General features: G+C 47.9%; 3 protein-coding genes across 3 annotated transcripts; all 3 read right to left on the reverse strand.

Moving 5' to 3' along the window:
* Positions 1-843: 843 nt before the first annotated feature.
* LOC112936559 (uncharacterized) lies at positions 844-10,916 on the reverse strand. Its single transcript, XM_026020591.2, has one exon. The coding sequence runs from the start codon at positions 8,896-8,898 to the stop codon at positions 6,841-6,843; it is 2,058 nt and encodes a 685-aa protein (XP_025876376.1). The 5' UTR covers positions 8,899-10,916; the 3' UTR covers positions 844-6,840.
* Positions 10,623-16,719, reverse strand: LOC136353559 (uncharacterized). The gene is made up of 2 exons (XM_066304564.1): positions 15,201-16,719; positions 10,623-10,711 (listed from the first exon to the last, which is right to left on the reverse strand). Exons 1-2 carry the CDS (start codon positions 16,717-16,719, stop codon positions 10,623-10,625), a joined length of 1,608 nt encoding a protein of 535 aa, XP_066160661.1.
* Positions 16,720-23,665: 6,946 nt separating this feature from the next.
* Positions 23,666-27,161, reverse strand: LOC4348829 (2-oxoadipate dioxygenase/decarboxylase, chloroplastic/amyloplastic-like). The gene is made up of 7 exons (XM_015759489.2): positions 26,736-27,161; positions 25,701-25,850; positions 25,369-25,581; positions 24,943-25,064; positions 24,582-24,745; positions 24,072-24,226; positions 23,666-23,933 (listed from the first exon to the last, which is right to left on the reverse strand). The coding sequence occupies exons 1-7, from the start codon at positions 26,925-26,927 to the stop codon at positions 23,835-23,837; spliced, it is 1,095 nt and encodes a 364-aa protein (XP_015614975.1). The 5' UTR covers positions 26,928-27,161; the 3' UTR covers positions 23,666-23,834.
* Between the last annotated feature and the right edge of the window lie 303 nt (positions 27,162-27,464).

Raw genomic sequence — 27,464 nt, forward strand, 5'->3', positions numbered from 1 at the left:
CTACTACAACACAAGCTGAATTTATATTGCTATTTATCAAGGCCAACATTATAGTTCGGGTTTTTCTTTCATATATATTTAACACCCCCACCCACACCCACACCCACACCTCTCATGACTCTATTTCACATATGCAGTGAATGATATTTGGCTAATATATTAATAAATTAAAGGGAAGCACCAATAGTATGGCAGTGGAGTTGCGGGTGCGTGATGTTTCATACATGTTCAAATCCAAGAGAAAAACTGAAAAAAAAATCCTTTGAAAAGTCCCCGAAATTTTCTTGGAACAAACCTTACCTCTTATTCTTCTTTCCTTGATGAGTTTGTTCTGTATATGCCATACAAACATTTTTTACCGTGTGTTTCTAATTCTTTAATCATGTGTTTTCCTATATCAATATTTTAGAAACCTGCGTTCTGAAGAACCCCGTTAATAACATAGTAGAATGCGTTTTGCATATATGACTACTGAGGGGCTATTTGCGATTTTGTATTTTTACCGGACCAACTTTACACATCTTCAATATTCAAACTTTTTTTTTACCGTGTGAACCGAAGGATTACGCTGATCAAATGTTACGGAGATTGACGAGAATCAATATTGAAACTTGAAAGAGCAAAAAAAAAAAAGGAATTGAAAGTGTCACTTCAAAATTTACATGCCTTGACCTTGATAATTAATCACCCCAGCACAGTCCAACTGTAATAGGTTGTACACGCTGCAACAAAGAGCAGATATCTCTCTCATATTCAGAGAACAACAGGTTCAATGTCGATGAATTTGACAAGAGCATGAAAAATGGTTGCATCGTGGGCACCTCACAGACAAAATTCAGAATGTGGAAAATAATCATAAATCTCTGCATTCATTTTCTTCCTTCTCCCAATTAATACTTCACTTCTTTCTTTCTTTATAACATATCACACACACGACACATGGCCATGCCACACAACACAACTCCAGATAAATGACATGACACACAATCAAACCGACCAACTGAAAGGAAAACTCATCATCAGAAGTTCAGAATAGCAAACACACATTCAGACACACAAATTAAGGTAGAGAGGAGAGAGGAAGAGAACAAAAAAGATTATATACCCCCCTTTCAATTAACTTCAACCACAGCCAAGAATCAGACTTGCCTACCACTAGGCACACAAGCAAAATCCATCAAGTGATCACCTCGCTCCTCTTCAGCCTACCTCCGCTTCCGCCTCCGCCTCCACCTCCACCTCCACTGGAGCAATCCTTCTTCCACCTCAGCCTCCCGCACCTCGGTGGTCGCCGAAGGCGATCGCCGCGCCGCGCCACCATCAAGGGGAAGTCTCTGAGCTGCCACAGCTAGGGATGATTTGGGAGATGATAGCTAGGCAGGGACAGAGGAGAAATGGAAGAGAAGATGAGGGCAGTCCAGCCTAGTCTCTAGTCTCTCTACTTGACAAGTGACAGGCACTTGCCACTTCTCATTGGCAGAAAAGCAATCGGGGGGTGGAGGGGAATAAGGGCAGCGAATGAGGGGTACACCTCAGGTTTGGGAATTAAACTAATGGCAATGATTAGGGGCGTGGTGAGGGAGAGAAAAGCTCTCTTGGAATCTGCATCAGTGGACTAAACTACATGAGTTGGGATCTTGAGAAATCCTCACTTTTGTATCACCATCCACTGTCACGGAATCAAAAATTCACCAATGGGCTTTCGTCAACAAAGGTGTACCATATAGGCAGTCGTGGGCTAGCCATGTTGGATAAACAAGCTACCATTACGTGCGTCTGTTTAGAACGCTAAAATTTGTTATAAAAGGATTCAGTTTTTCGGCTCTATGTTAGAGGGTTTAGTCTTTAATAGCATAGAATAATCCTAAATTGTTGATCTCGCCTATTCCAAAAGTAAGTCATTTGAACCTTCTTAAATCTTTTCTGAACACAAGTTGTTTTAAAACTTCAGTCACTTCTTTTGTCTTGTCTCTTGTGTTTAACCTTGTCCAAGTAAATGCTACTCTCTCTTATATATAAATATAGTATTTTCTATTGTCATATAAATGAAGGGCAACAAAGCTATTTAAATTATTTTCTTAATTACTTTGGACAAGTTGAAAACAACTCGTATTTGAAATTGAGATTTGAGAATAGTAGTTAATGGGATTATTAAAAATGGACGTCTTATCACACCCTAGTTAGGTGCTAATTAATTAATTAACCAGACCGTTCACCAACTGTAGGTAGCGTACGGAGATTGTTATTATTGTCAAGGAAATCTTGTGGAGGAACAACAAGTCTACCAGTCTTTGTCGGTGCCAGTTTCCTCCGCGATACATGTACGTTCCTGATCTAGTACAAGACTGGGGCACATGAGAAAATTTGAAAATAATTTGACTAAAATACTATATTGCCATGTGGTACCACAGTATAATTTCTCATGGAAATTTGGATCCAAGAATTCCAAAGAAAATAATTAAATTCCTCATATAACTGGATATATCATGTGGGATTTTCCTTTTTTTTGAAAAAACATGAACTAAGAAGCAGATTTGTAAGCCAAATTAACAAAGTCTGATACTCCTTCCGTTCCATATTGTGACACGTTTTAATTTTGTCCTAAATTAAAATGTTCTAACTTTCACTAGATTTATAGAAAAATAATTAACATCTACAATAACAAATAATTACACTATCAAGACATATTTTATGGTGAATCTTAATGAAATTAATTTAATATTTTTTGAAACCTTAGCCAGCTTAGCTGGTTTTATATTTTAGAAGATAAGCAATGTACAAATGCCACCAATGGTGACAAGGGGAAAGACAGGGGGGAGGAGAGCAGAAAAAAGGAAAATTACAACAAAGGATGAGAGGTTAAGGCGCTATTCTCGCAAGATTTTTTGCCCCACATGCTGACCATGTATGTATTTCGTCTATTATTCTTGCCGTTAGTTGAGGGATTTGAAATTCTTTATCTTTGAAAACTCGTCTGTTCCTCTCGCACCAGATTTCCCAACTCAAGAGCATGTGTAGTGACTGCATCCCCTTACTTTGACATTTGCTTTGTTGCTTTGTTCTTGATTCCCACCAGTCAACTAGGCTCTCGTCCGGATTGTGCACCGGGAAGGGTTGGTTGTGGTTCATCCTAGCCATTATTTTGTCCCAAATTTCTCGCGTGAATGGACAATCCTTGAATAAATGTTGCGCCATCTCCAAGTTCTTATAGCAGAGTTGGCAAAACTAGTTATTGGGCCATTGTCGGAGTTGCAAGCGGTCGGATGTCCATATCCTGTTTTGCAGGACAAGCCATGCAAAGTTTTTGCATTTGGATGGCGCCCATATCTTCCAAATCAAGGTGGCGGCCCTTGAGTCTTCTCTACCGACGAATTGGGCTAAATAAGCCGATTTTGCTGTGTATTTACCGGTATTTGTCCATCTCCAGATGATGGTGTCTTCAACTCCTTCCTCTAGGTTTGTCTCATTATCCCAGATAAGGCGGAACACTGCGAAGAATTCTCGGATCAGTGGCATGGACAGCTCATGCCTAATATCCTCAATCCATTTGTCATTGGTTAACGCATCCTGAACCAAGCGTTGCTTTCCTTTAGAGTGGTTGAACAGCGCTGGCGCTAGGTATTTCAGTGGCTGGTGGCCAATCCAGTTGGATGTCCAAAATTTTGCCTTCCGCCCATTACCGATTGTTACCTTTGTTGCGGCCGCGAAGATTTGCTCATCTAACTCATCGCAGGGGGGTGTTGTCCCAACCCAAGGTTTGTCAGGGCACTCCCACTCAAACCATAGCCAACGGAGTCTCAAAGCTCTCGCGAATTTATCAAGGTCCAACACGCCTAGTCCTCCCATCTTTATTGGGGAGCATACTTTTTTCCAATTCACTTTGCACTTCCCCCCGCTAATCTCTTGATCGCCGGCCCAGAGGAATTTCTTCCTAATCTTGTTCATGTCTGTGAGAAACTGTTTAGGCGGCTTTAAGGCGGTAAGGAAGTAGGTTGGTATGGAGCTGAGAACAGACGTGACTAGTGTCTTCCGCCCTGATTGCTGGATTAACTTCCCTTTCCATCCCGCTAACCTTGATTGCAACTTGTCCATCACCGGTTGCAAGTGTATTCTCTTGATGTGGCCTGGGGTGAGCGGCAATCCCAAATATGTTATGGGAAAATTGCCCCGCTGTCCATTGAAATTTTCCAACACCTCGGATAGGTTCTGCTCTGCGCATTTGATGGGCACGACCGAGCTCTTGTGCAGATTCACTTGAAGGCTTGTGGCCTCGCCGAAGAACTTGAGGATGCTAATCAAGTTGTTGACATCATTCCTGATCGAGTTTATAAAGATCGCTGCATCATCAGCATATAAGGATATTTTGAACCGCGCTGCTCGGTTTGATAACGGAGATAGAAGCCCCTCTTGCGTGGCCTTATTGAGTAGTCGTTGAATCGGGTCAATTGCTAGGATGAAGAGGTAGGGCGAGAGGGGATCACCCTGCCGGAGGCCTCGCCTGTGTGTAGTTGGTTCTCCCGCTATCCCATTGAGTAAAATTCTGGATGATGCAGTCGATAGGAGAAGCACAATCCAATTTCTCCAGTGCTGACTAAAGCCTCTGCACTGCAGCATTTCGACAAGGTATTCCCAAGATACCGAATCAAATGCCTTTGTTATGTCCAACTTGAAGAAGAGGGATGGTTTCCGTTGCATGTGCAAGGACCGGGCCATGTTGCGCACATAGAGGAAGTTATCTTGTATGCATCTCTTCTTGATGAAAGCACTTTGGGCATGCGAGACCAAATCACCAAGCCGTGCTGCCAGTCTCATTGCCAAAGTTTTGGATATAAGCTTCGCCACGGAGTGGATCAGACTAATGGGTCTGAAGTCATTCATCGAGCGTGGTGAGTCTTTCTTCGGCAGCAGTGTTATCATGGCCCTGTTGATGCTTCCAAAGTTCCCCCCTGTGAGGTTGTGAAAGCTTGCAAAAACGTCCACAATTTCCTTTTTTATTATGTGCCAGCAGTTCTTGTAGAAAGCTCCAGTGAAATCATCTGGGCCCGGCGCTTTTTCCTTTGGAGAGTTTTTAATTGCTTCCCAGATTTCATCCTCTGTGAACGGCTCATCCATGCTATCATCTTGTATTGTACTCAGTCTTAATGCTTCCCAATTTAATGTGCAGCCACGCTGTCGTCTTGTCCCTAAGATTGAGTTGAAGTGGGCATGAAGGTGAGCTGCTTTGTCCTCATGTGTGTGCAGGGTATTTCCATCTTGCTGCAAGCAATGAATGAAATTTTTTCTCCTTCGAGCATTCATCTTTATGTGGAAGAACCTTGTGTTAGCATCACCTTCTTTTAGCCATTTTACCCTAGATGCTTGCTTCTTCCTCGCCTTTTCCACCGCTGCTAGCCCTAGAATTCTTATCTTGAGGTCTTTCCTGAATTGGTGTTCCTCTGCTATCAGAGTTCTTGTTTCCAGGGCTACATCCAGCCTATAGATAAGTTATTGTACCATAGCGAATTGTAATTTTGATTGCCCAAACTTTTGCTTGCTCCATTTCCTCAAGGCTGCTTCAGTGTTCCTAAGCTTTTGACTTAGCCGCCAAGTGGGGTGACCTTCCTGGATAGGCTCGTTCCAAGCCTGGGTTACGACGCCTAGGAAACCTTCCACTCTAATCCAGAAATTTTCAAATCGGAACCTCGGTTTCCTCTTTGGTTCTTGCATTGGTGCTAGCAGCAACTAACAGTGGTCTGAGCAGGATGTGGATAGTGCTAGCAAGGAATGCCCAGAGAAAAGAATATCTCCCTCACTATTGCTCAGAATCCTATCTAATTTGCTTAGAATCGGGTTTCCCTGCTCATTACTCCAAGTGAACTGCCTGTTTTGCAATCTAATGTCTTTTAGCTCCAAAGTATTTAAGGTTGACCTGAAGCGCCCCATTAGACGCCTGTTCAAATTCTGGTTATTCTTATCCCTAGCCTCGTATATGATGTTGAAGTCCCCCATGACCAACCATGGCGTGTCTGTTGGTGGCTTGGCTGCGACTAATTCAGCGAGGAAATTTTCCTTGTCACAGTCTTCTGAGGGTCCATTAACTACTGTGATGATGAAGCTGAGGTTATCAGTTATGGTCATTGCCATCGCCGAAAGATGGTGTGTTCCTTGGGAGAAATTCGCCATGTTAACAATTGTGTCATCCCGGAAGATGGCAATTCCTCCACGAGTTCCATTGGCAGGAAGGAAATTGAAGTTCGACAACCTATTTCCCCCAATCTCTTTGCCGATCCATTGGTTTATACTACTTAATTTTGTTTCTTGCAAGCACAGGATGCCTGCTCTGGCCAGCTCGGCTGCTTCGAGGACTGCCTCTCTTCGTGCTGGGTTATTTAGTCCGCGAACATTCCAATTGAGAATTCTCATATGTTGTAACATTTGAGCGAAGTATAACACACAATTTTTTCCAAAAGGATCGATCCCATAGTGTTTTCCAAATGAATTAGTTCATAAGCAGATAGAGGGCTACATATTTTCTTCCATGACCTACAACTACAAACCAAACATGACCATGTAGAAGCAATTTCACTATCTTCTAGCCTGTCTACTCTGCTACTAACCAACTGAAGGCCGGTGTCTACCGGGAGCGCTATTCGCATCAACCGACTAAGGAGCTCCGGCTTACGGCCGTTGCTGCATGGGAGCGCTAGTCGCATCGACCATACAGCGAGCAGCGGCTTAAGGCCGCAGAGAAATGTAAAGGATACATGCAGATGATGATGGAAGACCATTTCTGCAGCTCTAATACTGATGCGGACAATCATGACTGCTGACGACTTCTCTCAGGGCGCGGCAGCGCGCGCCTCAGACCACCGCCGTTGCGGTGGTTCCTTTCTCTCCTGGCACCGGCATGTCGTGCACTCCATCCAGGAGTGTGAGCGCCCGCAGACCGGCGATGACATGCAACGGAAGCGGTGTGTCGAAGGACTTTGCATAAGCCTCCACCACCGCATCCACGACCGGTTCACCCGGGGTGAGCAGCCCCATCTCCTCCATGAGGCGCACTTCTGCGCGCTTAGACACCGGCACCGACGAGAAGCGCGCCTTACGGCCGCTCCGCCGCGACGGCATCTGCACCACCTTGCGTCCGCACCCCTTCGTCTTGGCCGCGCCGGGCGGCGCCAGCTCGAGCGGCGCCTGCAGGATGATCGGCGGCTGCAGCTGCGAGAACAGAGGAGATAAGACGACCTTTTCACGTTCACCTTCTCCTCCGTGGATGGGCTGAGTCTGGACCGTGGCCTGGTGTTGCTCCTCGCAGTCGGCCTGCTGCACCAGGGTGGGCTGGTCTCCTGTGGAAGCTTGGGCCTCGTCATCTCCAGTGGACTGAGCGAGGAGGTCCATCTTGGGGGCCTGCTGCGCATCTGGGACGAGATGGCCCATCTTCTCCTGGCCCAACTCAGCTGCCGACGCCACCTTATCCTCTCCCAGTATCGGTTCTTCCCCACCCGTCCTCTTCGTCTCGTTCTCCGCCTCCCGTGAAGACTTGGGAGCGATCTCTGCCAGGAGCGGCAGCATCGGGTCGTGGTCCCCCTGGTCATCTGAGAAGGGGAGCAGGGGTGAGGAGCATAGGATCTTGATCAGAGGGTCAGGAAGACTCACGAGAGCGTCGACTGGCTGCTGGTCGCCATCAGCCTGGCCACTAACAGCGACCACCTTGGTCGTCGCGCCGCCTGCATCGCCGGTGCCGTCCTGACCGCGAGGAGTCAAGGAGCTTGGGGAGCGCGTGCGACGGGATCTGCAGCGGCAGGAGCATCGGGAGCTGTGCCTGGTTCGTGAGCGGCCTTGGCACCCATCGCCGTGCGCTCGCTGGCGGCCGGAAGGATGCGGCGTGCGGCTCCAGTGCCGCGCCCCTTCCGCCGCCCGCGACTCAACCGACCAGTCCCTTCCAATGATGACATCGCGCAGCGAGCGGCGGCGTGGTGGAATATCCTCAGCGTGGCGCCGCCGCCCGTTGTCATCCTCATCATCCTCTGGGTCTTCTCTTCTCTGCGGCAGTGCCCTGCATCCCCGCCTCACTGCCGCCCGTTGCCGAGGAGGCTGGGTTCCGTCGGCGCAGCCCAGGTACCACTGGAAGGTGCGCACCGTGGGTATCGGGCCTCCCGAATCAGACGAGTCCGAGGAGGGAAGTCCGCTCACGCCGGAAGAAGGCGAGCAGGGCGGATGGGGCGGTCCTGGAGTCCAGTCCTCCATCTCGTCCAGATGGACTATGACATGCGGCAGCCTCCCCCTCGGCGGTGGCGCGATCTCGTCCGGAAGCGGCGGTGTGATGCCGGAGGTGACACGCCCAGCTTCCGGCGGGAAGAAGGTGGAGATCACTATTCGTGGCAGGAGGTCAGGATTCCGCATCCACATCCAGCATGAGAAGATGGCCATGTTCTGCCGCTGAACCGACTCATGCTCGATGCGATCGAAGAGGCAGATGGGACCCATGACGCCCTCCAATCCCGCCCTGTTCCATGCGTACTGCGGCAATCCCTCCAGGCAGAGCCGCACGCGAAACCACCAGTTCGGGTGGTGCACATGCCTGTCGGCGCTCCATGGCGTGATGGTGAACCTTCCTCCATCCAGAGTGATGAAGCCTCTCCGCGTTGCCGCGGCCTGCCCCTCTGGGAAATCGAAGAAGACGAAGAAATCTTCCGGGTGATGGCGCGTCACTCGCAGGTCCGAGATGGGGATCCCAACCTGCTGGGTCAGTGCACGTGCCACCTCCCTAGGGGACGTCTCCTGTCCCTCAACCTCGGCCGAGATGAGTGCGCCATGAAAGCGAAGGCGCTCCAGCTCGTGCTGCATGAGCTCCGTCATCGGCACCGTTGCATAGCCGACCGCCGGCCGTTGATTCGGTAGACCAGGTATGTGATCCATGGTCACCGTTGGCTTGTGCAAACGATGGAAAACCGAACCAGGGCGGGTCGTTGTTGGTTGCTGTTGGTTCTTGCTGGGAAGCGGTGGGAAGATGAGTTGGGATTGAATGGAGGGGGCTTGCTTGGGGAAGGTGAGGCGGGAGTGAATGGGTTGCTTTGATTTGTTTGGGCAGCGGAAGGAGATGTGTCCACTGCGTCTACAAGTATAGCAGCGGATGGGATCCCTGCAAGCTGCTGCCTGGTGATCTGAAGCGAGGCAGCGGAAGCACTTGCCGTGCAAGATCTCCTTGAATTTTTCTCTGAGATTTAGTGGATTGAAGGAGGCAGCTGGGCGATTGAAGACGGCCTGAGAGGTTGACGAAGAAGGATTTTGGCGCTTCCGCCACCAAAACTTTGGTTTTACCGCTTGCCATTTTGATGAAAGATATTGTTCTTCTGCCTCGATTTGAAACTTGCTTGTAGCTCTCGCCGGGGCTACGATTATCGACTTTAATGTTGCTTTTCCTCTGGCTTTCTTCTCTGCATCTTCCTCTTGTGCCTTTTCGGGAGGGGGCGTAATGGCGCTCCGTCCCTGTCACGCCCAGAAATTCCCGAATAGAATTCCAAGCAGAATGTGCATTAAAATCCCCGTCCAGGACCGGCCGGGGTACACAAACGACAGTGTTGACATTCAGATCCACGTCTTACAAATATCATAAAAGTCTTACATAAAATAGAGCAAGACTGAGTGCTACCCACTGTACTCAGCAAGTCATACCGGAATAGGGGTATGATGAAGGGAATTATCAAAGGAGAGCTAGAGTGGTTCATTTGCATAAAGTGAGCATTTATAAACAGAAGTTGAAAGAATTAAACAGTTGTAATAATTAATCATATTATTCATCCACTGTCCAACGCTATACCACGTTGCGACAGGCCCAACCATCCACCTATACTATCCAATTTCATTAGACTAAACTAGGGTGAGACTAATCACGGTGAATCTGGTTGACCGCCCATAACCGCGGGCACGGCTATTCGAATAGTTTTACTCTGATCAGAGGTGTACAACTGTACCCACAAGACACAGCTCCACGACACGTTTCCGTGCGCCGACATGCCACCACGACATACCGGAAAGAGGCCGTGACAGGACCCTTCGCATAACCCCCTCTAACCAAGCATACCACACCTCAGGTTTCACCCCCACTCCTCGCAAGGCAGCGGGCAGTCCCCTCTCGTGCCTAGGTGAATCTGGAAGCCGCATAGGACGTCGCAGGGCCCATCCAAACTCCATCACGCCCACCCTTTCCTGGATGCGTCGGCTAGAGAAAAGCTACACTACAAGCCCAGCCGTTGCCCACGCTGGCTTGTGGTAAGTACGATAAGTTCTTCCAGGGCATCCCGCGAACCGGTTAAGGACCAACAAAACCATACACCCACAGCCCACCATGTGATTTATTTTAATTAACCAACACCGAAGCGGTGTCACTAATCCAACATTACCACTAGAACCTACAGTCTAAACATTAATAGGATTTTTCCCCAATGTGTGCTAGTTGAACTAAGCATGGCTAAGCAATTCCTAGTCCAAAGTCTATTCATGTTATAACCCAAGCTAACAAAGGAGCATGGTATCAAAATAGCATGGCTGTAACAATAGGTAAACATCCCATAGTAACATTATAAAACAATGCAGTATTTAAAGAAAAACAATAGAGCATTTGCAATATAGGATCAACATGTTCAAGTGACAGGCATGACTTGCCTTGCTCTGCAGCTGGAGACCTCGGTGACTATCTCGAAGTACACCGGAGCGTCGGAAGAACCGGAATCTAAGCGACATACAAAGCAAACAATGCAAACAGGCTATAAGACTACTGAAACAGAGAACAAAACCATTTTTAATGGATTCTACACATTTTTCTTGATTTACTGAGACTTTGAATGGGCTTAAACGGAACACGGATGAATTAGTTATGAATTTTAGAAGATTCACTGTGTTTATTACTATAACAAAAGGTTCTTAAATCATTTATTGCGCAATATGTCCCACGGCTGACGTCATCAAAAGGGGGGGTGGCGCCGACAGGCGGGGCCCGCATGTCAGCGGCTCAAGGGGAGAGAGGGGCGCCGGCAAGTGGGGCCCCCGGGTCAGCGGCTCAAGGCTGCCGGTCCACCAGACCGACGGCCCAGATCGCCCCCGGGGCCGATCGGACGGGCGGCGGCGACCCGGCTCGGCTCGGCTCAAGGCCGACCGACCGGCCACGTCGATGGCCACGGCGCGCGCGCACGCGTTGCCGGCGATGGCAACCGGCGGCGGAGGCGGCGGCGCAAAGGCGGCGGCGCACGACCGGGGCGGCGGCGCAAAGGCGGCGGCGCACGACCGGGGCGGCGGCTAGACCCGGCGCGGCTAGGAGGGAGAGGGAGGGGAATAGAGGAGGGGGAATGCCTCACCGAGAGTGGCCGGCGTGGAGGAGGACGACGGTGAACGGCGATGGCGAGCCACGGGAGGACAACGGCGGCGGGCGGACGAGCTCCGAGATGCTCTAAGAGAGGCAAAGAGAGAGATTAGAGGGAGAGGGGTGGACCACGGCGAGCGGAAACCATGGCCGAAGGCGGCGGTAGAGGTGGTGCTCACCGGAGTGCGAGGGGATGCGGGTTCCGGCGACGGACCTCGATGGAGGAGGGGCGGACGGGGTAACCCTTGGCCACGCGAACCCGGCGGCGGCGACGGCGTGGTGCGGCGGCGAGCCTAGTGGCGGCTAGCGGCGGCCGGAGTAGCGGAAGCGGCGGCGGCGGGTGGAAGCACGGCGCAGGAGCGATGGGGAGCACGAGGGAGTTCGGCGAGATGGGGAAAAAGAGCGAGGGAGTGGCGGTGGAGCTTAAATAGGGGAGGGGAATCCCGGATGTGGCCGGTAGGGGCGGGATTCCACCGGCCAACGCGGGGAGGTGGAGGTGGAGAGAGAGGCGGGATTCGGAATTCGAATCCCGGCCATCTCGGGCGCGGGCGCGAGCGGGAGAGAGGAGGAGTGGGTGCGGGAGGCGCGGCGCATGCGCGGGTGTGGCCGACGTGGCCCGGAGGAGGCGGGGACCTTGGCGCGGTGGCGGTTTTAGCGGTGGTGGCGACGTGGGGCGGGCGGCCGGAGGAAGGGGACGACCCCGACAGGTGGGGCCCACCTGTCGGCGTCCCGGGGAGAGAGGGAGGGGCGGCTTGGGCCGGCCCACAAGGAGGAGGGCGTGCGCGGTGGCGGGGTGGACTGGGCCGACGGCCCAAGAAGAGGAAAAGGAGGGAAAAGAAAAAGAAAAGGAGGAAAAGATTTTCCCTGGGATTTAAAATTGCATGTGCTCAATTTTAATTGGTTAAAATTATTTCGAGAGCTCTGAAAATTCCACTAAAAATCATGTTAGCGTATTTCGATATGTAGAACTCAAGAAAAATTCCACATGCTAATTCCGATTATTGTTTGCATTAATTTATTAAGGTTTTCTCTTAAAATTAAGGTTTTCTCTTGATTTGCACCGACATTTTCTTAGGGTGATTTATAAATTCAATTTTAGGCTTAGGAGGAGAACTTCAGGGTGTGACAAACCTACCCCCCTTAAACGGAATCTCGGGCCCGAGATTCGGAGGAGCTGGCGAAGAGGTGCGGATAGGCGGCTTTCAACTCATCTTCCCTTTCCTAGGTTGCTTCCTCCTCATAATGGTGGCTCCACTGAACCCGGCAAAACCTGGTGACCTTGTTTCTAGTCCTCCTTTCGCTGGTCTCAAGGATACGGACTGGCCTCTCCACATACATCAGATCTTCTTGGATATCGATGTGCTCCGAATTGGCTTGTTCTTCGGGTACTCTTAAGCACTTCTTTAGTTGGGACACGTGGAACACGTCATGGATGCCGATCATATTGGATGGAAGTTCTAGCTGATAAGCAACTTCTCCCCTTCGTTCCAAGATTTTGTAGGGTCCCACGAAACGTGGTGCCAACTTGCCTTTGGTTTGAAAACGGTGCACTCCCCGGAGCGGAGTAACACGAAGATACACGTAATCCCCTGCCTCAAAAGTGAGCTCCCTTCGGCGGTTATCCGCGTAGCTCTTCTGTCGAGACTGGGCAATTCTCAACCTTTCCCTGATGGTTCTGACTTTCTCTTCTGCTTCCCTTAGCACCTCTGTTCCAAACAGTTGACGCTCGCCTGTCTGATCCTAGAAGAGAGGGGTGCGACACTTCCGGCCGTATAATGCTTCGAACGGTGCCATTTGAAGACTAGCCTGGTAACTGTTGTTGTAAGAGAACTCCGCATACGGTAAGGTTTTGTCCCAAGCTCCACCAAAATCAAGTGCGCAGGCCCTTAACATGTCCTCCAATATTTGATTGACTCGCTCGGTCTGACCATCGGTCTGCGGATGGTAGGCTGTGCTGAAATTCAACCGAGTTCCCAATTCCTCTTGCAATCTCCTCTTGCAAATTCAACCGGGTTCCCAATTCCTCGATCAGATACTATCTTTGTGGGTACTCCATGTAGACACATGATTCTCGAGAGGTAGAGCTCTGCCAACCTTTTGCCCGTATACGTGGTATGTACTGGTATGAAGTGAGCAACCTTAGTGAGTCGATCCACGACTACCCAGATTGAATCGTGACCCGATGATGTCCGGGGCAGTCCTATTATAAAGTCCATTCCAATCTCCTCCCATTTCCATTCCGGGATTTGAAGAGGTTAGAGTAAACCTGCTGGCCTTTGGTGCTCTGCCTTCACTCGTTGGCAAACGTCGCAGAGTGCGACGAATTCAGCTATTTCCCTTCTCATGTTGACCCACCAAAACTTTTCTTTGAGGTCTTGATACATTTTGGTGCTGCCTGGATGAATGGAGTACTGAGTCTGATGAGCCTCGGTGAGTATCAGATCCTTCAGTTCCTTGTCGTCAGGTACACACAATCTTTCTCCCAACCAGATTGTGCCGTGTTCATCTTCGTGGAAATCCTGGGCTTTTCCGACTCTCATGTTCTTTTTCAGCTCTGCTATTTCAGGATCATTTACTTGAGCGGTTCTGACTTGATCCACGAGCGTGGGGCGTGCTTCTAGAGCAGCTACGAATCCGTGTTCAACAATTCCCACATTGAGACGCTCAAGCTCCTGCTGCAATTCTCCACACATGCCCTCGATGCATAGGGCATTGCAGTAGCTTTTCTTGCTTAGCGCATCGGCCACCACATTGGCTTTACCTGGGTGGTAGTGAATACTCATGTCATAGTCTTTGATTAGTTCCAACCATCTTCGTTGCCGGAGATTTAGGTCCGGTTGGGTGAAGATGTATTTCAGACTCTTGTGGTCCGTATATACTTCGCAGCGGTTGCCAATCAGATAGTGCCTCCAGATCTTCAAAGCATGAACCACTACTGCCAGTTCTAGGTCATGAGTTGGATAATTCCCTTCGTGTGGACACAACTGCCGCGAGGCATACGCAACCACTCTGCCCTCTTGCATTAGGACACATCCAAGTCCGTGGCGGGATGCATCGCAATAGACTTGGAAGTCTTTCATCTGGTCGGGCAGAATCAAAACTGGTGCGGATACTAATTTCTTTTTGAGCTCCTCAAATCTCTTGTCGCACTCAGCTGTCCATTTAAACTTCTCATCTTTCTTAAGCAACTGAGTCATGGGTCGGGCGATCCTGGAGAAGTTTTCAATGAATCGGCGGTAATAACCCGCAAGTCCAAGAAAACTCCGAATTTGCGACACGGTCTTAGGTGGGGTCCATTTGGTAACTGACTCCACGTTCGATGGATCAACTGCCACGCCCTGAGCTGTAATAACGTGACCCAGAAATTTAACTTCCGACAACCAGAAATCACACTTGCTGAACTTGGCGTATAACTGGTGCTCCTTCAACTTCTCGAGTACCAGACGGAGATGTTGCTCATGTTCTTCTTCGGACTTTGAATAGATAAGTATGTCGTCGATGAACACCACAACAAACTTGTCGAGAAATTCCATGAACACTTTGTTCATCAGATTCATGAAGAACGCGGGTGCATTGGTAAGTCCGAAAGACATAACCGTGCACTCATATAGCCCGTACCGAGTGGTGAAGGCCGTCTTTGGAATATCCTCTTCCCGAATTCTCAACTGGTGGTAGCCTGATTGCAGGTCTATCTTAGAAAACACTTTAGGTCCTTTTAGTTGATCAAACAAATCATCGATCCGCGGTAAAGGATATTTGTTCTTGATTGTGACCTCATTGAGTGCGCGATAGTCGACACACATTCTCTTCGTCTTGTCCTTCTTCTCCACAAAAATGACCGGAGCACCCCAAGGTGAAGTACTTGGTCGAATGTACCCTTTCTGCAGCTGCTCATCAACTTGCTTCTTGACCCCTGCTAGCTCGTTGGCCACCATTCTGTACGGTCTCTTGTAAATAGGGGCAGTTCCTGGTGCCAAATCAATCCGGAATTCAATTTCTCTCTTGGGTGGCATGGTAGTGAGGTCTTCGGGGAACACTTCTGGGTACTCGCAGACTATGGGGATATCTTCTAATTTCCGTGAACTCTTCTCCCTGGTGGTCACAGGGTTTTCCACCTTAATCTGATTTAAGGAGATTCCTTGCTTCGGTGAGACTGATGACTTGTATACCACGGTTTCTCCCTTCTCATTGGTCAAGGTGACTGTGTGATTCGCATAATCAATGACGCCCTTAAACTTGGTCAGCCAATCCATCCCAAGAATGACGTCTAGATCCTTGGATTCGAGAAGGATGAAGTTGGCTAGAAATGGTGATCTTTGAATTTCTATTAGCACTGAAGGGCTATAACTGACCGAGGTTGAACTATTTCCCGGGGTATGAACCTTCATTGGTGTGCTAAGCTCTTTTTTTCTTAACCCATACATCCCCACAAATTTCTTTGAAATGAAAGAATGCGTTGCACCAGAATCAAAAAGTACTGTAGCAGGAACTGAGTTGACAGGGAACGTACCCAGTACGACCTCTGGTGCTGCTTGCGCCTCCTCTGCGGACGCGTGGTTGACACGGGCCTGGACAAACCTTGGCCCGGCACGCCTAGGCTTCGGGCATTTGTCAGCGAAGTGGCCAAGCTCGCCACAGTTGAAGCAGGACCCTGGCTTTGTCCCAGTCTCCTTCTTGGCTTGCACGGACGGAGCTGACTGTGCTGGTGCCATTGGTGGGCGTGGAGCTGCACTGCGGTTGGGCTGACCACCATGGTGGTTCTGGCTGCCACTGGCGCCCTGATGGAAGTTGCTGGCACTGAAAGGGCGGTGCTGGCAGACGATTAGGGTGGTAGGTCCACCCTGCTGTCCGAGAGTGAAGCGCGGTCGCTGGTGGCTCCCTTGGTTGGACCGGAACTGCGCCGCCTTCCTCTTCCTTTCCATTTTGTTGCGCTGATCCTCCTGACGGATTGCCTTGTCAACCAACCTCTCAAAGTCGGCGTAATCTCCAGATATCAACTGGTTGGTTAGCTCATCATCCAGACCTGCTAGGAATTTCTCCTGCTTCTCGGCGTTAGTACGGACATCCTCCGGTGCATATCGCGCGAGGCGATTGAACTCATGGAGATACTCCGTCACTGTCCTGTTGCCCTGGTGGAGTGCTCGGAATTCCCTCTTCTTTTGTGCCACGACCCCATCTGGCACCTGCGCCTTCCTGAAGCTACGGCAGAACTCTGCCCAAGTGACTTCAGTGCCTGGCGGGCGTGTGGCCATGTGATTGTCCCACCAAGCTGATGCGGGGCCTTGGAGCTGGTGTGTGGCGAAGGCGACCTTCTCCTGATCATTGCACTGTAGGAGATTTAGCTTCTTCTCTATGGCATGGAGCCAGTCATTTGCCTCCATAGGGTTGGTGGTGCTGGAGAAGGTGGGTGGTCTGACGCGTAGAAACTCCGGCAGTTTGGACTGAGGGGGAGGGGGACCAAACTGCTGCTGCTGCTGCTCGGCCTGCTGCTGCATCCTCTGGTACATCTGCTGGTGCTGCTGCTACATCTGCTGCATCATGGCTGTCATCATCTGCGTCTGATGAGCCATTACTTGGGCAAGGGTCGGATTCTCGGGGAGTGGTGGCGGACCATTGCCGGAATCGCTGTTGGGATGCACCCCATCAGTGCGTTCTTCGCCGTTGCTGCCCTCACCGGTTGTGCGGCTACCATTCCTGGCGTACACCATCTTGAGGAAGAGCAGACGGGGAAAAAGAAGAAAAACAGATGCTCAGGAACTAAGCTTTATTATATAGGAATTTAAACTGCAATTGTTCTGATCTGAATTAAAACACTTAAAAAGCAAGCAAAAATCCTTATTAAGACAGCCATATCATAGGCACATGATATCGACCGTCAACTGACCCACAAGCGAGCAGACCTAAACACACAAACTAACAGGCAAATGCTAGACAGTCGATAAACTAATGGAAAGCGAGCCTAATGCTCGGAATGGCTCCTGCGGTCGGTGGAGTCGAAGGCGTCCTCCTGCTCGTCTCTAGGTCCCTCTGAGCGACTCCTGGAGTCTGGCAGATACGTCTCGCCACTGCCCGGCTCTGTGCCACTGGAACTGCTGCTGCTGTGGTCGCGGCTGCCACTGGGAGTAGCAGACAACCAACCTCCATTGCCACTGGCTGGACCCCTGGCGGCTGACGCTGGAGCGAAGGAGAGAGCGGACGCGGGAGCTGGCACTGGAACTAGAGCTGGGGCTGGAGCTGGAGCTGCGGGAATTGCGGGCGGAGGTGGGTTCCTGGGCGCAAGCTGAATGCGCACGGGTGCAGTCGTCGTCTTGCGAGGCGTCGTGCGGATCCGGACTCCTCCTGGCGCTGGGAGACCCTTCAACTGAGCATTCTCCTTCTTCACGCGTGCTATCTCATCCTTCAGAGCTATGATCCTCACTAGCTTCCTATCGTTCAAGGCCTTGGACGCCTTGTGCAGATCCGAGTGCATCCTATCCATTCCCCTCATCACAGCACACATGTGACCAAAGGTGGTGTCGTTCTCGCCGGTTGTCGGACGGAAAGTACTGACATCATCACCGCTGGCTCGACGAGGGTGAAATCGGTACGCCGTGTCGTGGAAGATGTAGTTGTGGCGCTCCCGTAGTCTGGCCATCATCAGGTATGCTGCCTCCTGACAGGCGTGATCTGCTGTGCCTCCGGATGCCTCAACCACCATATTAGCTAGGCAGGTACCCACGTAGCCATGGACCTCCAGGCAGACACGGTGAGGAAGCTCGCCACTGAGCGGTGGAACAGTCGTGTACTCTGGCGCGTTGGGGTAGCCCACCACCAGCATCATGCGTGCCAATTCTGCCACAAAGTCATCCATGCCTTCTCCGCGGTGGTTGGGTGGGTGGTCAGCCATCTAGAGAAGACAAAGGAGTAGGATCAATGCATGCTCAAACCCAAATTTAAATAAAGCAATAAAGGACTCAAATAAGAGGAACGAATAAGAGCGGAATTTTATGCATAGATCATTTTGCATGAGAGCGAATAAATAAGACAGACTTACATAACGATAAAATAAATGAGGAAATTAGATACATACTAATAATAACAATAAAAGCATAAATGCCTTGCAACCCATATTCCTGAGCTAGGACCTAATGCATTTCACCCATCAAATCCCAACTGACTGACGAATAAATCTCAAATAATTTTACTAAAACCCTAGACTGACTTGTTTTTGACAAATCTCACTTAAACGAGCGATCAAGATTTTTCCCTTGAACCACAAGAACAGATCCCAATTTTCCCGGAACAAATCCAATTGCAAAGAACATATGCAATGAAAAGGATTCAGAGGGCTCTTAGGTTTTTCCATTTGGCTTGTCCTACGGTCAACCTGGCTCTGATACCAACTTGTCACGCCTAGAAATTCCCGAATAGAATTCCAAGCAGAATGTACATTAAAATCCCCGTCCAGGACCGGCCGGGGTACACAAACGACAATGTTGACATTCAGATCCACGTCTTACAAATATCATAAAACCCTTGGCCACGCAAACCCGGCGGCGGCGACGGCGTGGTGCGGCGGCGAGCCTAGTGGCGGCTAGCGGTGGCCGGAGTAGCGGAAGCGGCGGTGGCGGGTGGAAGCACAGCGCGGGAGCGATGGGGAGCACGAGGGAGTTCGGCGAGATGGGGAAAAAGAGAGAGGGAGTGGCGGTGGAGCTTAAATAGGGGAGGGGAATCCTGGACGTGGCCGGTAGGGGCGGGATTCTGCCGGCCAACGCGGGGAGGTGGAGGTGGAGAGAGAGGCGGGATTCGGAATTCGAATCGCGGCCATCTCGGGCGTGGGCGCGAGCGGGATAGAGGAGGAGTGGGTGCGGGAGGCGCGGCGCATGCGCGGGTGTGGCCGACGTGGCCCGGAGGAGGCGGGGACGTTGGCGCGGGGGCGGTTTCGGCGGTGGTGGCGACGTGGGGCGGGCGGCCGGAGGAAGGGGACGACCCCGACAGGTGGGGCCCACCTATCGGCGTCCTGAGGAGAGAGGGAGGGGCGGCTTGGGCCGGCCCACAAGGAGGAGGGCGCGCGCGGCGGCGGGGTGGACTGGGCCGACGGCCCAAGAAGAGGAAAAGGAGGGAAAAGAAAAAGAAAAGGAGGAAAAGATTTTCCCTGGGATTTAAAATTGCATGTGCTCAATTTTAATTGGTTAAAATTATTTCGAGAGCTCTGAAAATTCCACTAAAAATCATGTTAGCGTATTTCGACATGTAGAACTCAAGAAAAATTCCACATGCCAATTCCGATTATTATTTGCATTAATTTATTAAGGTTTTCTCTTGATTTGCACCGGCATTTTCTTAGGGTGATTTATAAATTCAATTTTAGGCTTAGGAGGAGAACTTCAGGGTGTGACAGTCCCTCTCCTCTCTCTGCAGTAATGTCGAGCTCCTCTTCCTGGCTTCGAGCATTGATTTCCTGATGGAAAGCCTTGGACGCTGGAGATGGAGAAGCTGCTTTGCGTGCTTTGGCGGTCTGCGGATTGAATGTCTCCGCTGACCGTTGGTGTAGCTCCGGAGCAATGGCGTCGTCGTCCTCCTCCTCGGCATCCGTTCCCCAGTCAAGGGGCTCGGATAGCAGTGGCGAGGCCTGACTTGCTTGGGGCGAAGGCGTGACTGGGGGAGGTGAGCGCGGTTGTGCGGTGGCCGCCCTGGTCGGAGTGACCAGAGGCACAGGGCTGTGGGCGCCGGTGACGGTTGCCCCGCCGGCGCTCAGGTTGACGAGCTCCCTAGGCTCTCGCTCTCTCGCCATCTTCGGGTAGAGGGTGTCTTCAAAACGCAGATCAATTAATTTAATATTAGGTATATTTTTCTAAAAATTTAATCAAAGCTAGAGAAGTTTGACTTAGAACGAAACTAAAACATCTTACAGTATGAAACAAAGAGGAGTATGAATTTTTACCGTAAAGATAGTAGCCACTTAGGAACAACACGCTGCGATTCTAAAGCAATGGCATAATCTTCTCTTATCCAACACGCTGATCTTTTTCGTTAGACAAACCGTGGGACTACACTAGTAGTAGTAGTAGAGGAGGTTAAAGAGGGAGATGAGAATCTAGGCGTTTCATACGTGTTCACCAGAGCAATAGATAACACACAGCAAAAGCAGGGACCCTCTCTTCTCTCCTGCCTTTTAATTCCTTTTTAGCCTACTGCGTGCAGATGGTGATGGCATTGTGGAATCAGTGGGCCAACACGATTCTGTATTTCTATACAAAACCAAAAGGTCCAAAAAGCTAGAGTCGCCTACAGCGGGCATGGGTGGATAACACTTATTCCCACCACACGCGGTATTAACAAAAAGAAAATTTTGAACTTTGGCCATCTGTGGGAAAGAGTACAAGAATTCTAAAGGATTTGAATCATATGGGAAAAAAAATTCCTATGAAACTTTTTGGAAGAAAATAATTGATCCCTATAAATTCCTTTGAAATTATCATGAAATTAGCTATTCTTGAGGAATTTGTGTTATGAGGTCTTACATTATGTTTGGGAGTAGCTATATTTATGGCGCCATATTGTTTTCTTCTTCTTCTTATGTCTTGAGTTCGTGTGTTTTTTCTATCTCGGAAACGATGGTTTCAAGACTTTCATTTGTTTCTAAATACTATAAAAATTCAGTGTGAATAATACCCATAATACTACCAATCAACTATGATACTAGCCAATCCCCACCAGAGACCCTCTGTCCTAAAATATAGCAACCAATACTGAATTACACTATATAGTAGTATGAATTTGGACATATATCTAATGAAGTACAAGGTTGCTCTATTTTTAGGGCGGAGTGAGTATAAATTTATAAGCTGATAAGAGTGAGTTCTTTCAGATTATTATTTGTTCCACTCTCCGATACATTCTCTGAAAAAAAAAAACTTTCTTTTACATCATTGCTTGAACCACTTGTTTTAAGTTATTTTTTAATTTCATTTATCAAAATATTTAATTTATCCTAATAATCAAGTACATAATCCGATGGTAACAATCTGCTCAATAATTTGCTTCAAAATCGGTGGTCCATCGACTGAGCTAAGAAAGAATAGAATCTAGATTGCCAAGTTCATCGACTGATCAACCGTGGTACTACCTAGCAAAGCTAACACTTTCTACGAAACCATGAACCGTACATTAGAGCAGTAACGTGGAAGTCTCGCTAAAGCGTAAGGGAGACAATGATCAAATTGTTATGTATAGTTGGTTAGGTAGATGCGACAAACCTCAGCTTGCAACCGTGTTATGCGCACAGAGGTCAGCAAAATCGTTTGCTTGACACCTAACATGCATGATGAAAAGCTTGGTTTGCAGATGTACATGTCACGTTTAGATCTCATAAATCAATAGTGGATATGAGATCACTGTTGGATTTGGACAGTGGCTGGCTGCCTCATACCTGTGGGCTGTGGCCATTATATGTATCGGGAACTACCGAACTAGTCATGAGTGCCGAACTGCCGATGTGTAAGTAGCGGTAAAAGTTCATGAATGGATTGTGACAGGAATACAGGATGCTCATACGAAATAATGCAAGAGTTTCTCTAAAGAAATTTCACAAAGAATTAGTTTACCAGAGAACTACAACTTTTATCCTATGCGTGTGTTTGACATGTCGAACCAATTTGCAACAGTGTCTGAAGGGTGGACCCGGCCTATCTGTAGTTTTCTAATAAAATCATTTGCTATTGTTGTAGTTCTATGAAATTCCCAGCTAAAGTTAAAGCAAAGTGACAATTTTAACATAATAGTTGTGCTTTTTCTGAAATTTACTCCTAAAATGTAGAGCAGATAAACTTCAGCCGACCAGCCTTTTCCAGTAGATGGGTTAGTACGTAAGACATGTTGTTAGTCTATCGTAACAGCGAATTCTCCTCTTAAAAATATAGTATTACCCAGTAACCTAACCGACCATTGATGCAAAATATTCTGCAACCCTAGAAAGAATATCAATTCAGTACAATGACGGTTATATTTCTAACGCAGAGTCCTCAACCTGACAGATCACCCGTGTGAAGATTAGAAAAGCTAATGGACCACCGATCTGATTTTTTTTTTTTTTTGCCGGGTCAGCCGAAAGGTTCGATCGACCAATTTCATTAAGAAAGGAAGGGTACATTACAATTAAAGAGCTTACAACGACAGTATGCTGTCGAAAACAGATTGGGGCAAAAGCCCTGACCCGGTAAGCTAGAAAACTTCAACGACACCGATCTGAATTAGAGGAACTAAAGTTTATTATAGTGGCGAAACAGCAAATGGTACGATATAATCCTAGCCAAAGTTGTCTCATTTAGGCTTAAGTAGGGTCTCTTCCGGATTTTCTTTATGTATATTGTTCTTTTCTTCACATTCAGGTTCAGACAGTGCTGGAATCGTGGTACATCTCTGCACGCGGACACAACTTTGTTGAATTGGAACAAAGAAGTGTTTCTTCATGCAGAAAATTCACCCAATAAAGCAGGGAGGCCTTTAGGATCTCAAGGATATATGGGGCTTTTAATGTTTTCAAGGACATATGGATAAATGCAACGGGAGGTGTTGAGGCAGCTACTTTTGGTTTTGGTTCTCTCAGACCCTTTCATTTGCATCAAGGGTCAAGATATGAGTCTTTTGGTGCCTCTATCTGTTTATTTATCCTTTTTTTCTCCTTCTGGTACAATTGTAGTTGCATCAAGAGAGTCGGCACAGATAGTTAATTTAATGTTAGATGCTGATTGTATTCCTATATGTAGCTAATCATATAAATATATTTATAGCACGCATATGCGCAACAGGTCGGAAATTATTTTCAGTGGAAACCAACCTCTTTTAATTAATATCATGCAGAGATTCTTTAGAATTCTGAAGTAGGTTATCATACCTTGGCTGAAGCTCCGCGACGTTGATACTTCCCAGTAGGTCACAAATCTGATGCTGCCAGATAATTATCCTTCTGTCAAAGACAAGCATTTGAGGAAAACACCTGTAAATTGCATAGCAATATATCATGATCTTAATTAAGTTCTAAGCTAGAAAAGGTATTTAAAAGTTGAGTCTTAAAAGTTTCACATGTAAATTTGACATTTCTTCTAACCTTAAATGAGAACAAGTTGAATCCCGTCACCATCTTACGCATCTGTCCTGAACTTCCAAGTAGCAAAAGGCTGCCTTGAACTGCTGCTGTTCAGGATGTCCACGGAAGTAAACAATTTTGTGGTAGGATGTCGTCATTAGAACTGGAATTGGCTAGCATGATATGTTTATTCTAGGACATGAAACCAAGGCTGATGCTCCAAAAGATACCCATGACATGATGACAACACAGAACAGAACTGTAGAGATAACTAGTAATTTCTTTATTCAAGAGAGCGATATACATCGAACAGTTTATTCATTCTAATGTTTTAATTTACCCAGGTAGATACAGTTATCACAGAGAACACTCCTTCAATACGCTTCCAAGAGGCATGACTCGCTTCCAGAATAGTTGAGACTTCAACGTTTATGCAGATCTCCGTGTAAGCTGATCATTTGATGTGCTCTCAAATATTTTGTCCGCATTCCCTACCTCAAAACCATCGCGCCTGTGGTGTTCGTTGACCTTCAGTAGTTATTAAACAAGTATGGTTGCTTGGTTAGTCGATCAGGAATTTAGGGTTCAGGAAGATAAACTGATAAGTTTATCGAAACCCCACTCATGCTAAGCAAAATAAATACAGTAAGAATAAAATATGCACACCTCATCATTTGGCAAATCTTTGAACTGTGGGAGTACCAGGCGTTCAGCAAATTCAATATAGGAACGTGGAATGGATTCAGTGATTCCATCAGCAAAAGTAAACAACGCTGAATCAGCTACAGTTGAGCTTTGCTGGAGGAGACCATCAGGACTCACTGTTAAAAGGTAGAAGAAATGAGAAAAACAAGTATGCAAAATAACTTCTCTGCAAATGTGGAATAACAGCAAGGAAAACAAATATGCTTGATACTATGTACATAAAAGGAAATTTTGAACCAAAGCTAACAATTAATCATCCTGACTACTATCAACAAGCTACATAGTTTCTAAAAGCAAAGTCTGTAAAATGTGCAATTAGGTGTAGTTCTCCTAATAAAATGTAATTGGATTTTTCCAGTAGAACCAGCTGGGTATAAGAGGAGGTAATTCATTGAGAGCGTTATACTATGCATATAGAGGGAGCCACTACTTATTGAATACAATCTGAGTGATCAGAACTTAGGAACAGACCTTTCAAAATCCCTCCTTCTGAATTTAACTTGAACCCATTGTCCTCCACAAATTTGTTGAACTTATTGATACTTCTAATATCTGATATCAAGCGATGAGTGGAAATTGTGGTATGATTTAGTGCATAGCCATTAACAAGAGTCCATGCAGCATATTCACTTTCCCTGGTGTCCAAAAGAAAAGAAAGAGCAAATGTTATTTGAACAAAGAAACAGGAGTACAGAACTGCAAATAGCATACTCAGGGATGCCACTCAGGATGAGCACAAAAAGGCAATTTAAAGTATTACTGGATTAATAAACGGTTATTTGTTAAACGGTGTAAAGTTCAGTAAAAAAACTCAAGGTACTATAACAAGTACCTAGATAAAACTTGGAAATCAGAATAAATGGGCTTCTCCCATGTCAGCTCCCCTGATGTACTTGCAAGAGTTGCATGTTTATTTCCTTTACCAGAAGTTCTAATGTATTTTTGAATGATGTCCTGCGCAGAAAAACAACCACATAAATGGGTTTGAGAACAGAAGATATCTTCGAATGAGCAAAGGTGGAAATAAGCGACTCTAGTGGCAACCAATATCAGAGACCAGAAATCCAGCATCCATATACTCTATCTGATGCATGGACTGTTCAAATTTAAGACCTGGTTTCCAAACTAGATTATGTGGCTATAGTATTTGCACTATAGAAATCTGTATTGAAGCCACCAGACTTATAGTCTGACAGAAACAACATAAAGTTCAATGACAATCCCAGATGCACTCATGCACAATAGTTTATAGTGGTACCTGGCTCTGAGGACTCAACTCATCCACAAGTAGTTCTGAAATGAATATCCTTGGCAAAGGCCCATAAACACCAGTTCCAGTGTATCCATCATTGGTGGGAGGAGAAAACCATAGTGCTCTTAACTTTTTTGCTGGAAACCTTAGTTCTTCACGAGGGACATAACCAAAGTCAGTAAAAAATTCAGCAAGTGATTTTATACCATAACCATCAACCTGCATTTATCAAAGATAAAATATCACATGTTTTTGCAGATCAACACTGCACAGTTTCATCTTAAGTAATAACACATGATGAATCAACAATTTAAGCTGAATGTAAATCTAATACTCACTCCAAATGTTCTGAAAGCAAAATGATCATAGCAAATGTGGTCCCCATCATAAGAACGAACAAGTTCCAGGATGGTTTTGGCAGTTGGATTTCTGCTCAGATATACTTTCTCCATGTTTGAGATAACTGTCCGGAAAAATGAATCAGCACCCTGAAACGGAATAAAATTTAAGACATTAGCCCACCTCATTCCCTTGGAAATTGGAACTGTGAACATTCAGTAATCATACAGAAAAGAAAGAAGAACACGGCAAAGTATAATCCAAGCATATAATATCTAATACTACTACATATGGGAAAAAGAAATGGTTGATCATTGGCATTCGATTTAACATAATTACCATCAAAATTTTGCATGCCAGGCCTAATATCCATTTTAAACATCATGTAAAACATTAATATGAACAAACCATGCCTGCAGAACAATACTAACAATGTAGCTGACAAGGACAGTTCAGATTTTTAGCACACTACAAGGATCCTCCATCTGTAACAACATCAAAAGAACAAGCACGTTCTAATTAAACAAACCTTATTAAAGAAAAAAAAAGCTGTATAATGGTCTGTCCTAAATTCTAGAATAGTGGCTCAAAAATCTCTTTCTTTCAATAACTCCAGGACCGAGGGCCTCTAATCAACACTTTCCCATGATGTTGACTTAAGGATTAAGGTACAAGACATAACAATAATATTATAGTAAATATATTAGTAACAAATCAGTAGCAACAATGCATGCGAGGTTGCGCTAATTCAGAGTCTGAGACTTCAGAGCACCAGCCAAAACATGTCAACCTACACAGCGGCGCCCCCACACCAGCGTCCCCATACAGCAGCAGAGAATGCATCCAATCCAACCTCCAAACAGAAACCCCTTGCAGTTCTAGGCAAACCGCACCACCGCCACACGCTCTACGGGGACAGCTCGAGCAAAAGCAAACGCTAGAAATGCACCAACCTCGATCGTACTACTAACTCGATCACAGATATACACGGCCTGCCGGTGGCGGCGTGGGGCGCGCGGCGGTGCGTGCGTTACCTTGGGGAGGGCATCGGCGGGCGCGGGCGGGGCGGACGCAGCTGCCGCCATGGCGATGCCGCGGCGGCGCCGGGTGCCTGGGGTTCCGCTTCCGCCCAGACGTACGGGCGCCGCGGCGGCGGGGGCGAGGCGGCGGAGGCTGAGGATCGCGCCCGCTCCTGGGGATCTCGCGCCGGCAAGGGCCACGGCCATGGACACCGGCGGCGGCGGAGGCGGCGAGCACTGGAGGCGAACCCGGCGGTGGCCGAGGCGGATATAGCCTAGCCTACTACCACTACTACTAGGTTGGATGCTGCACCACGACAAGCAAGCGAGGCGAGGCGGTGACGGTGACGTGGCGAGCTGATCAGCTGAAGGGGAGGAGAGAGTGGAGTGGACAAGTCGCCGTAGACGAGACGAGAAGGAACTGCATTCTCGGAAGAGGATGGATGCGCGTCGCTGACGTGGAAAGGGGAAAAGGCGAAGGAGTTGCGGGTTGGACTTGTCCAAGCCAGCATGGGCCCCACCGGTGTAGTTGGGCCCATTTGGCGCTTCCGAGGTTTGTACACGTGGACGGCTCGGGGCGGGCCCAAGTATTGCTAGGTGGGCCGGTCCATAGATATTGTGGGCCTGGATTTCGGCCCATGTTCAGGCTGCCTGCCAATTTCTCTAAAAGAAAAAAAAGGAAAAAATAAATTTAAGAAAACCAACATTAATCCATTTCATTTTGCTGAAATTATCATAAAACTA

The sequence above is a fragment of the Oryza sativa genome, chromosome 10 (assembly GCF_034140825.1).
Source record: "Oryza sativa Japonica Group chromosome 10, ASM3414082v1".
Classification (NCBI taxonomy): Eukaryota; Viridiplantae; Streptophyta; class Magnoliopsida; order Poales; family Poaceae; genus Oryza; species Oryza sativa.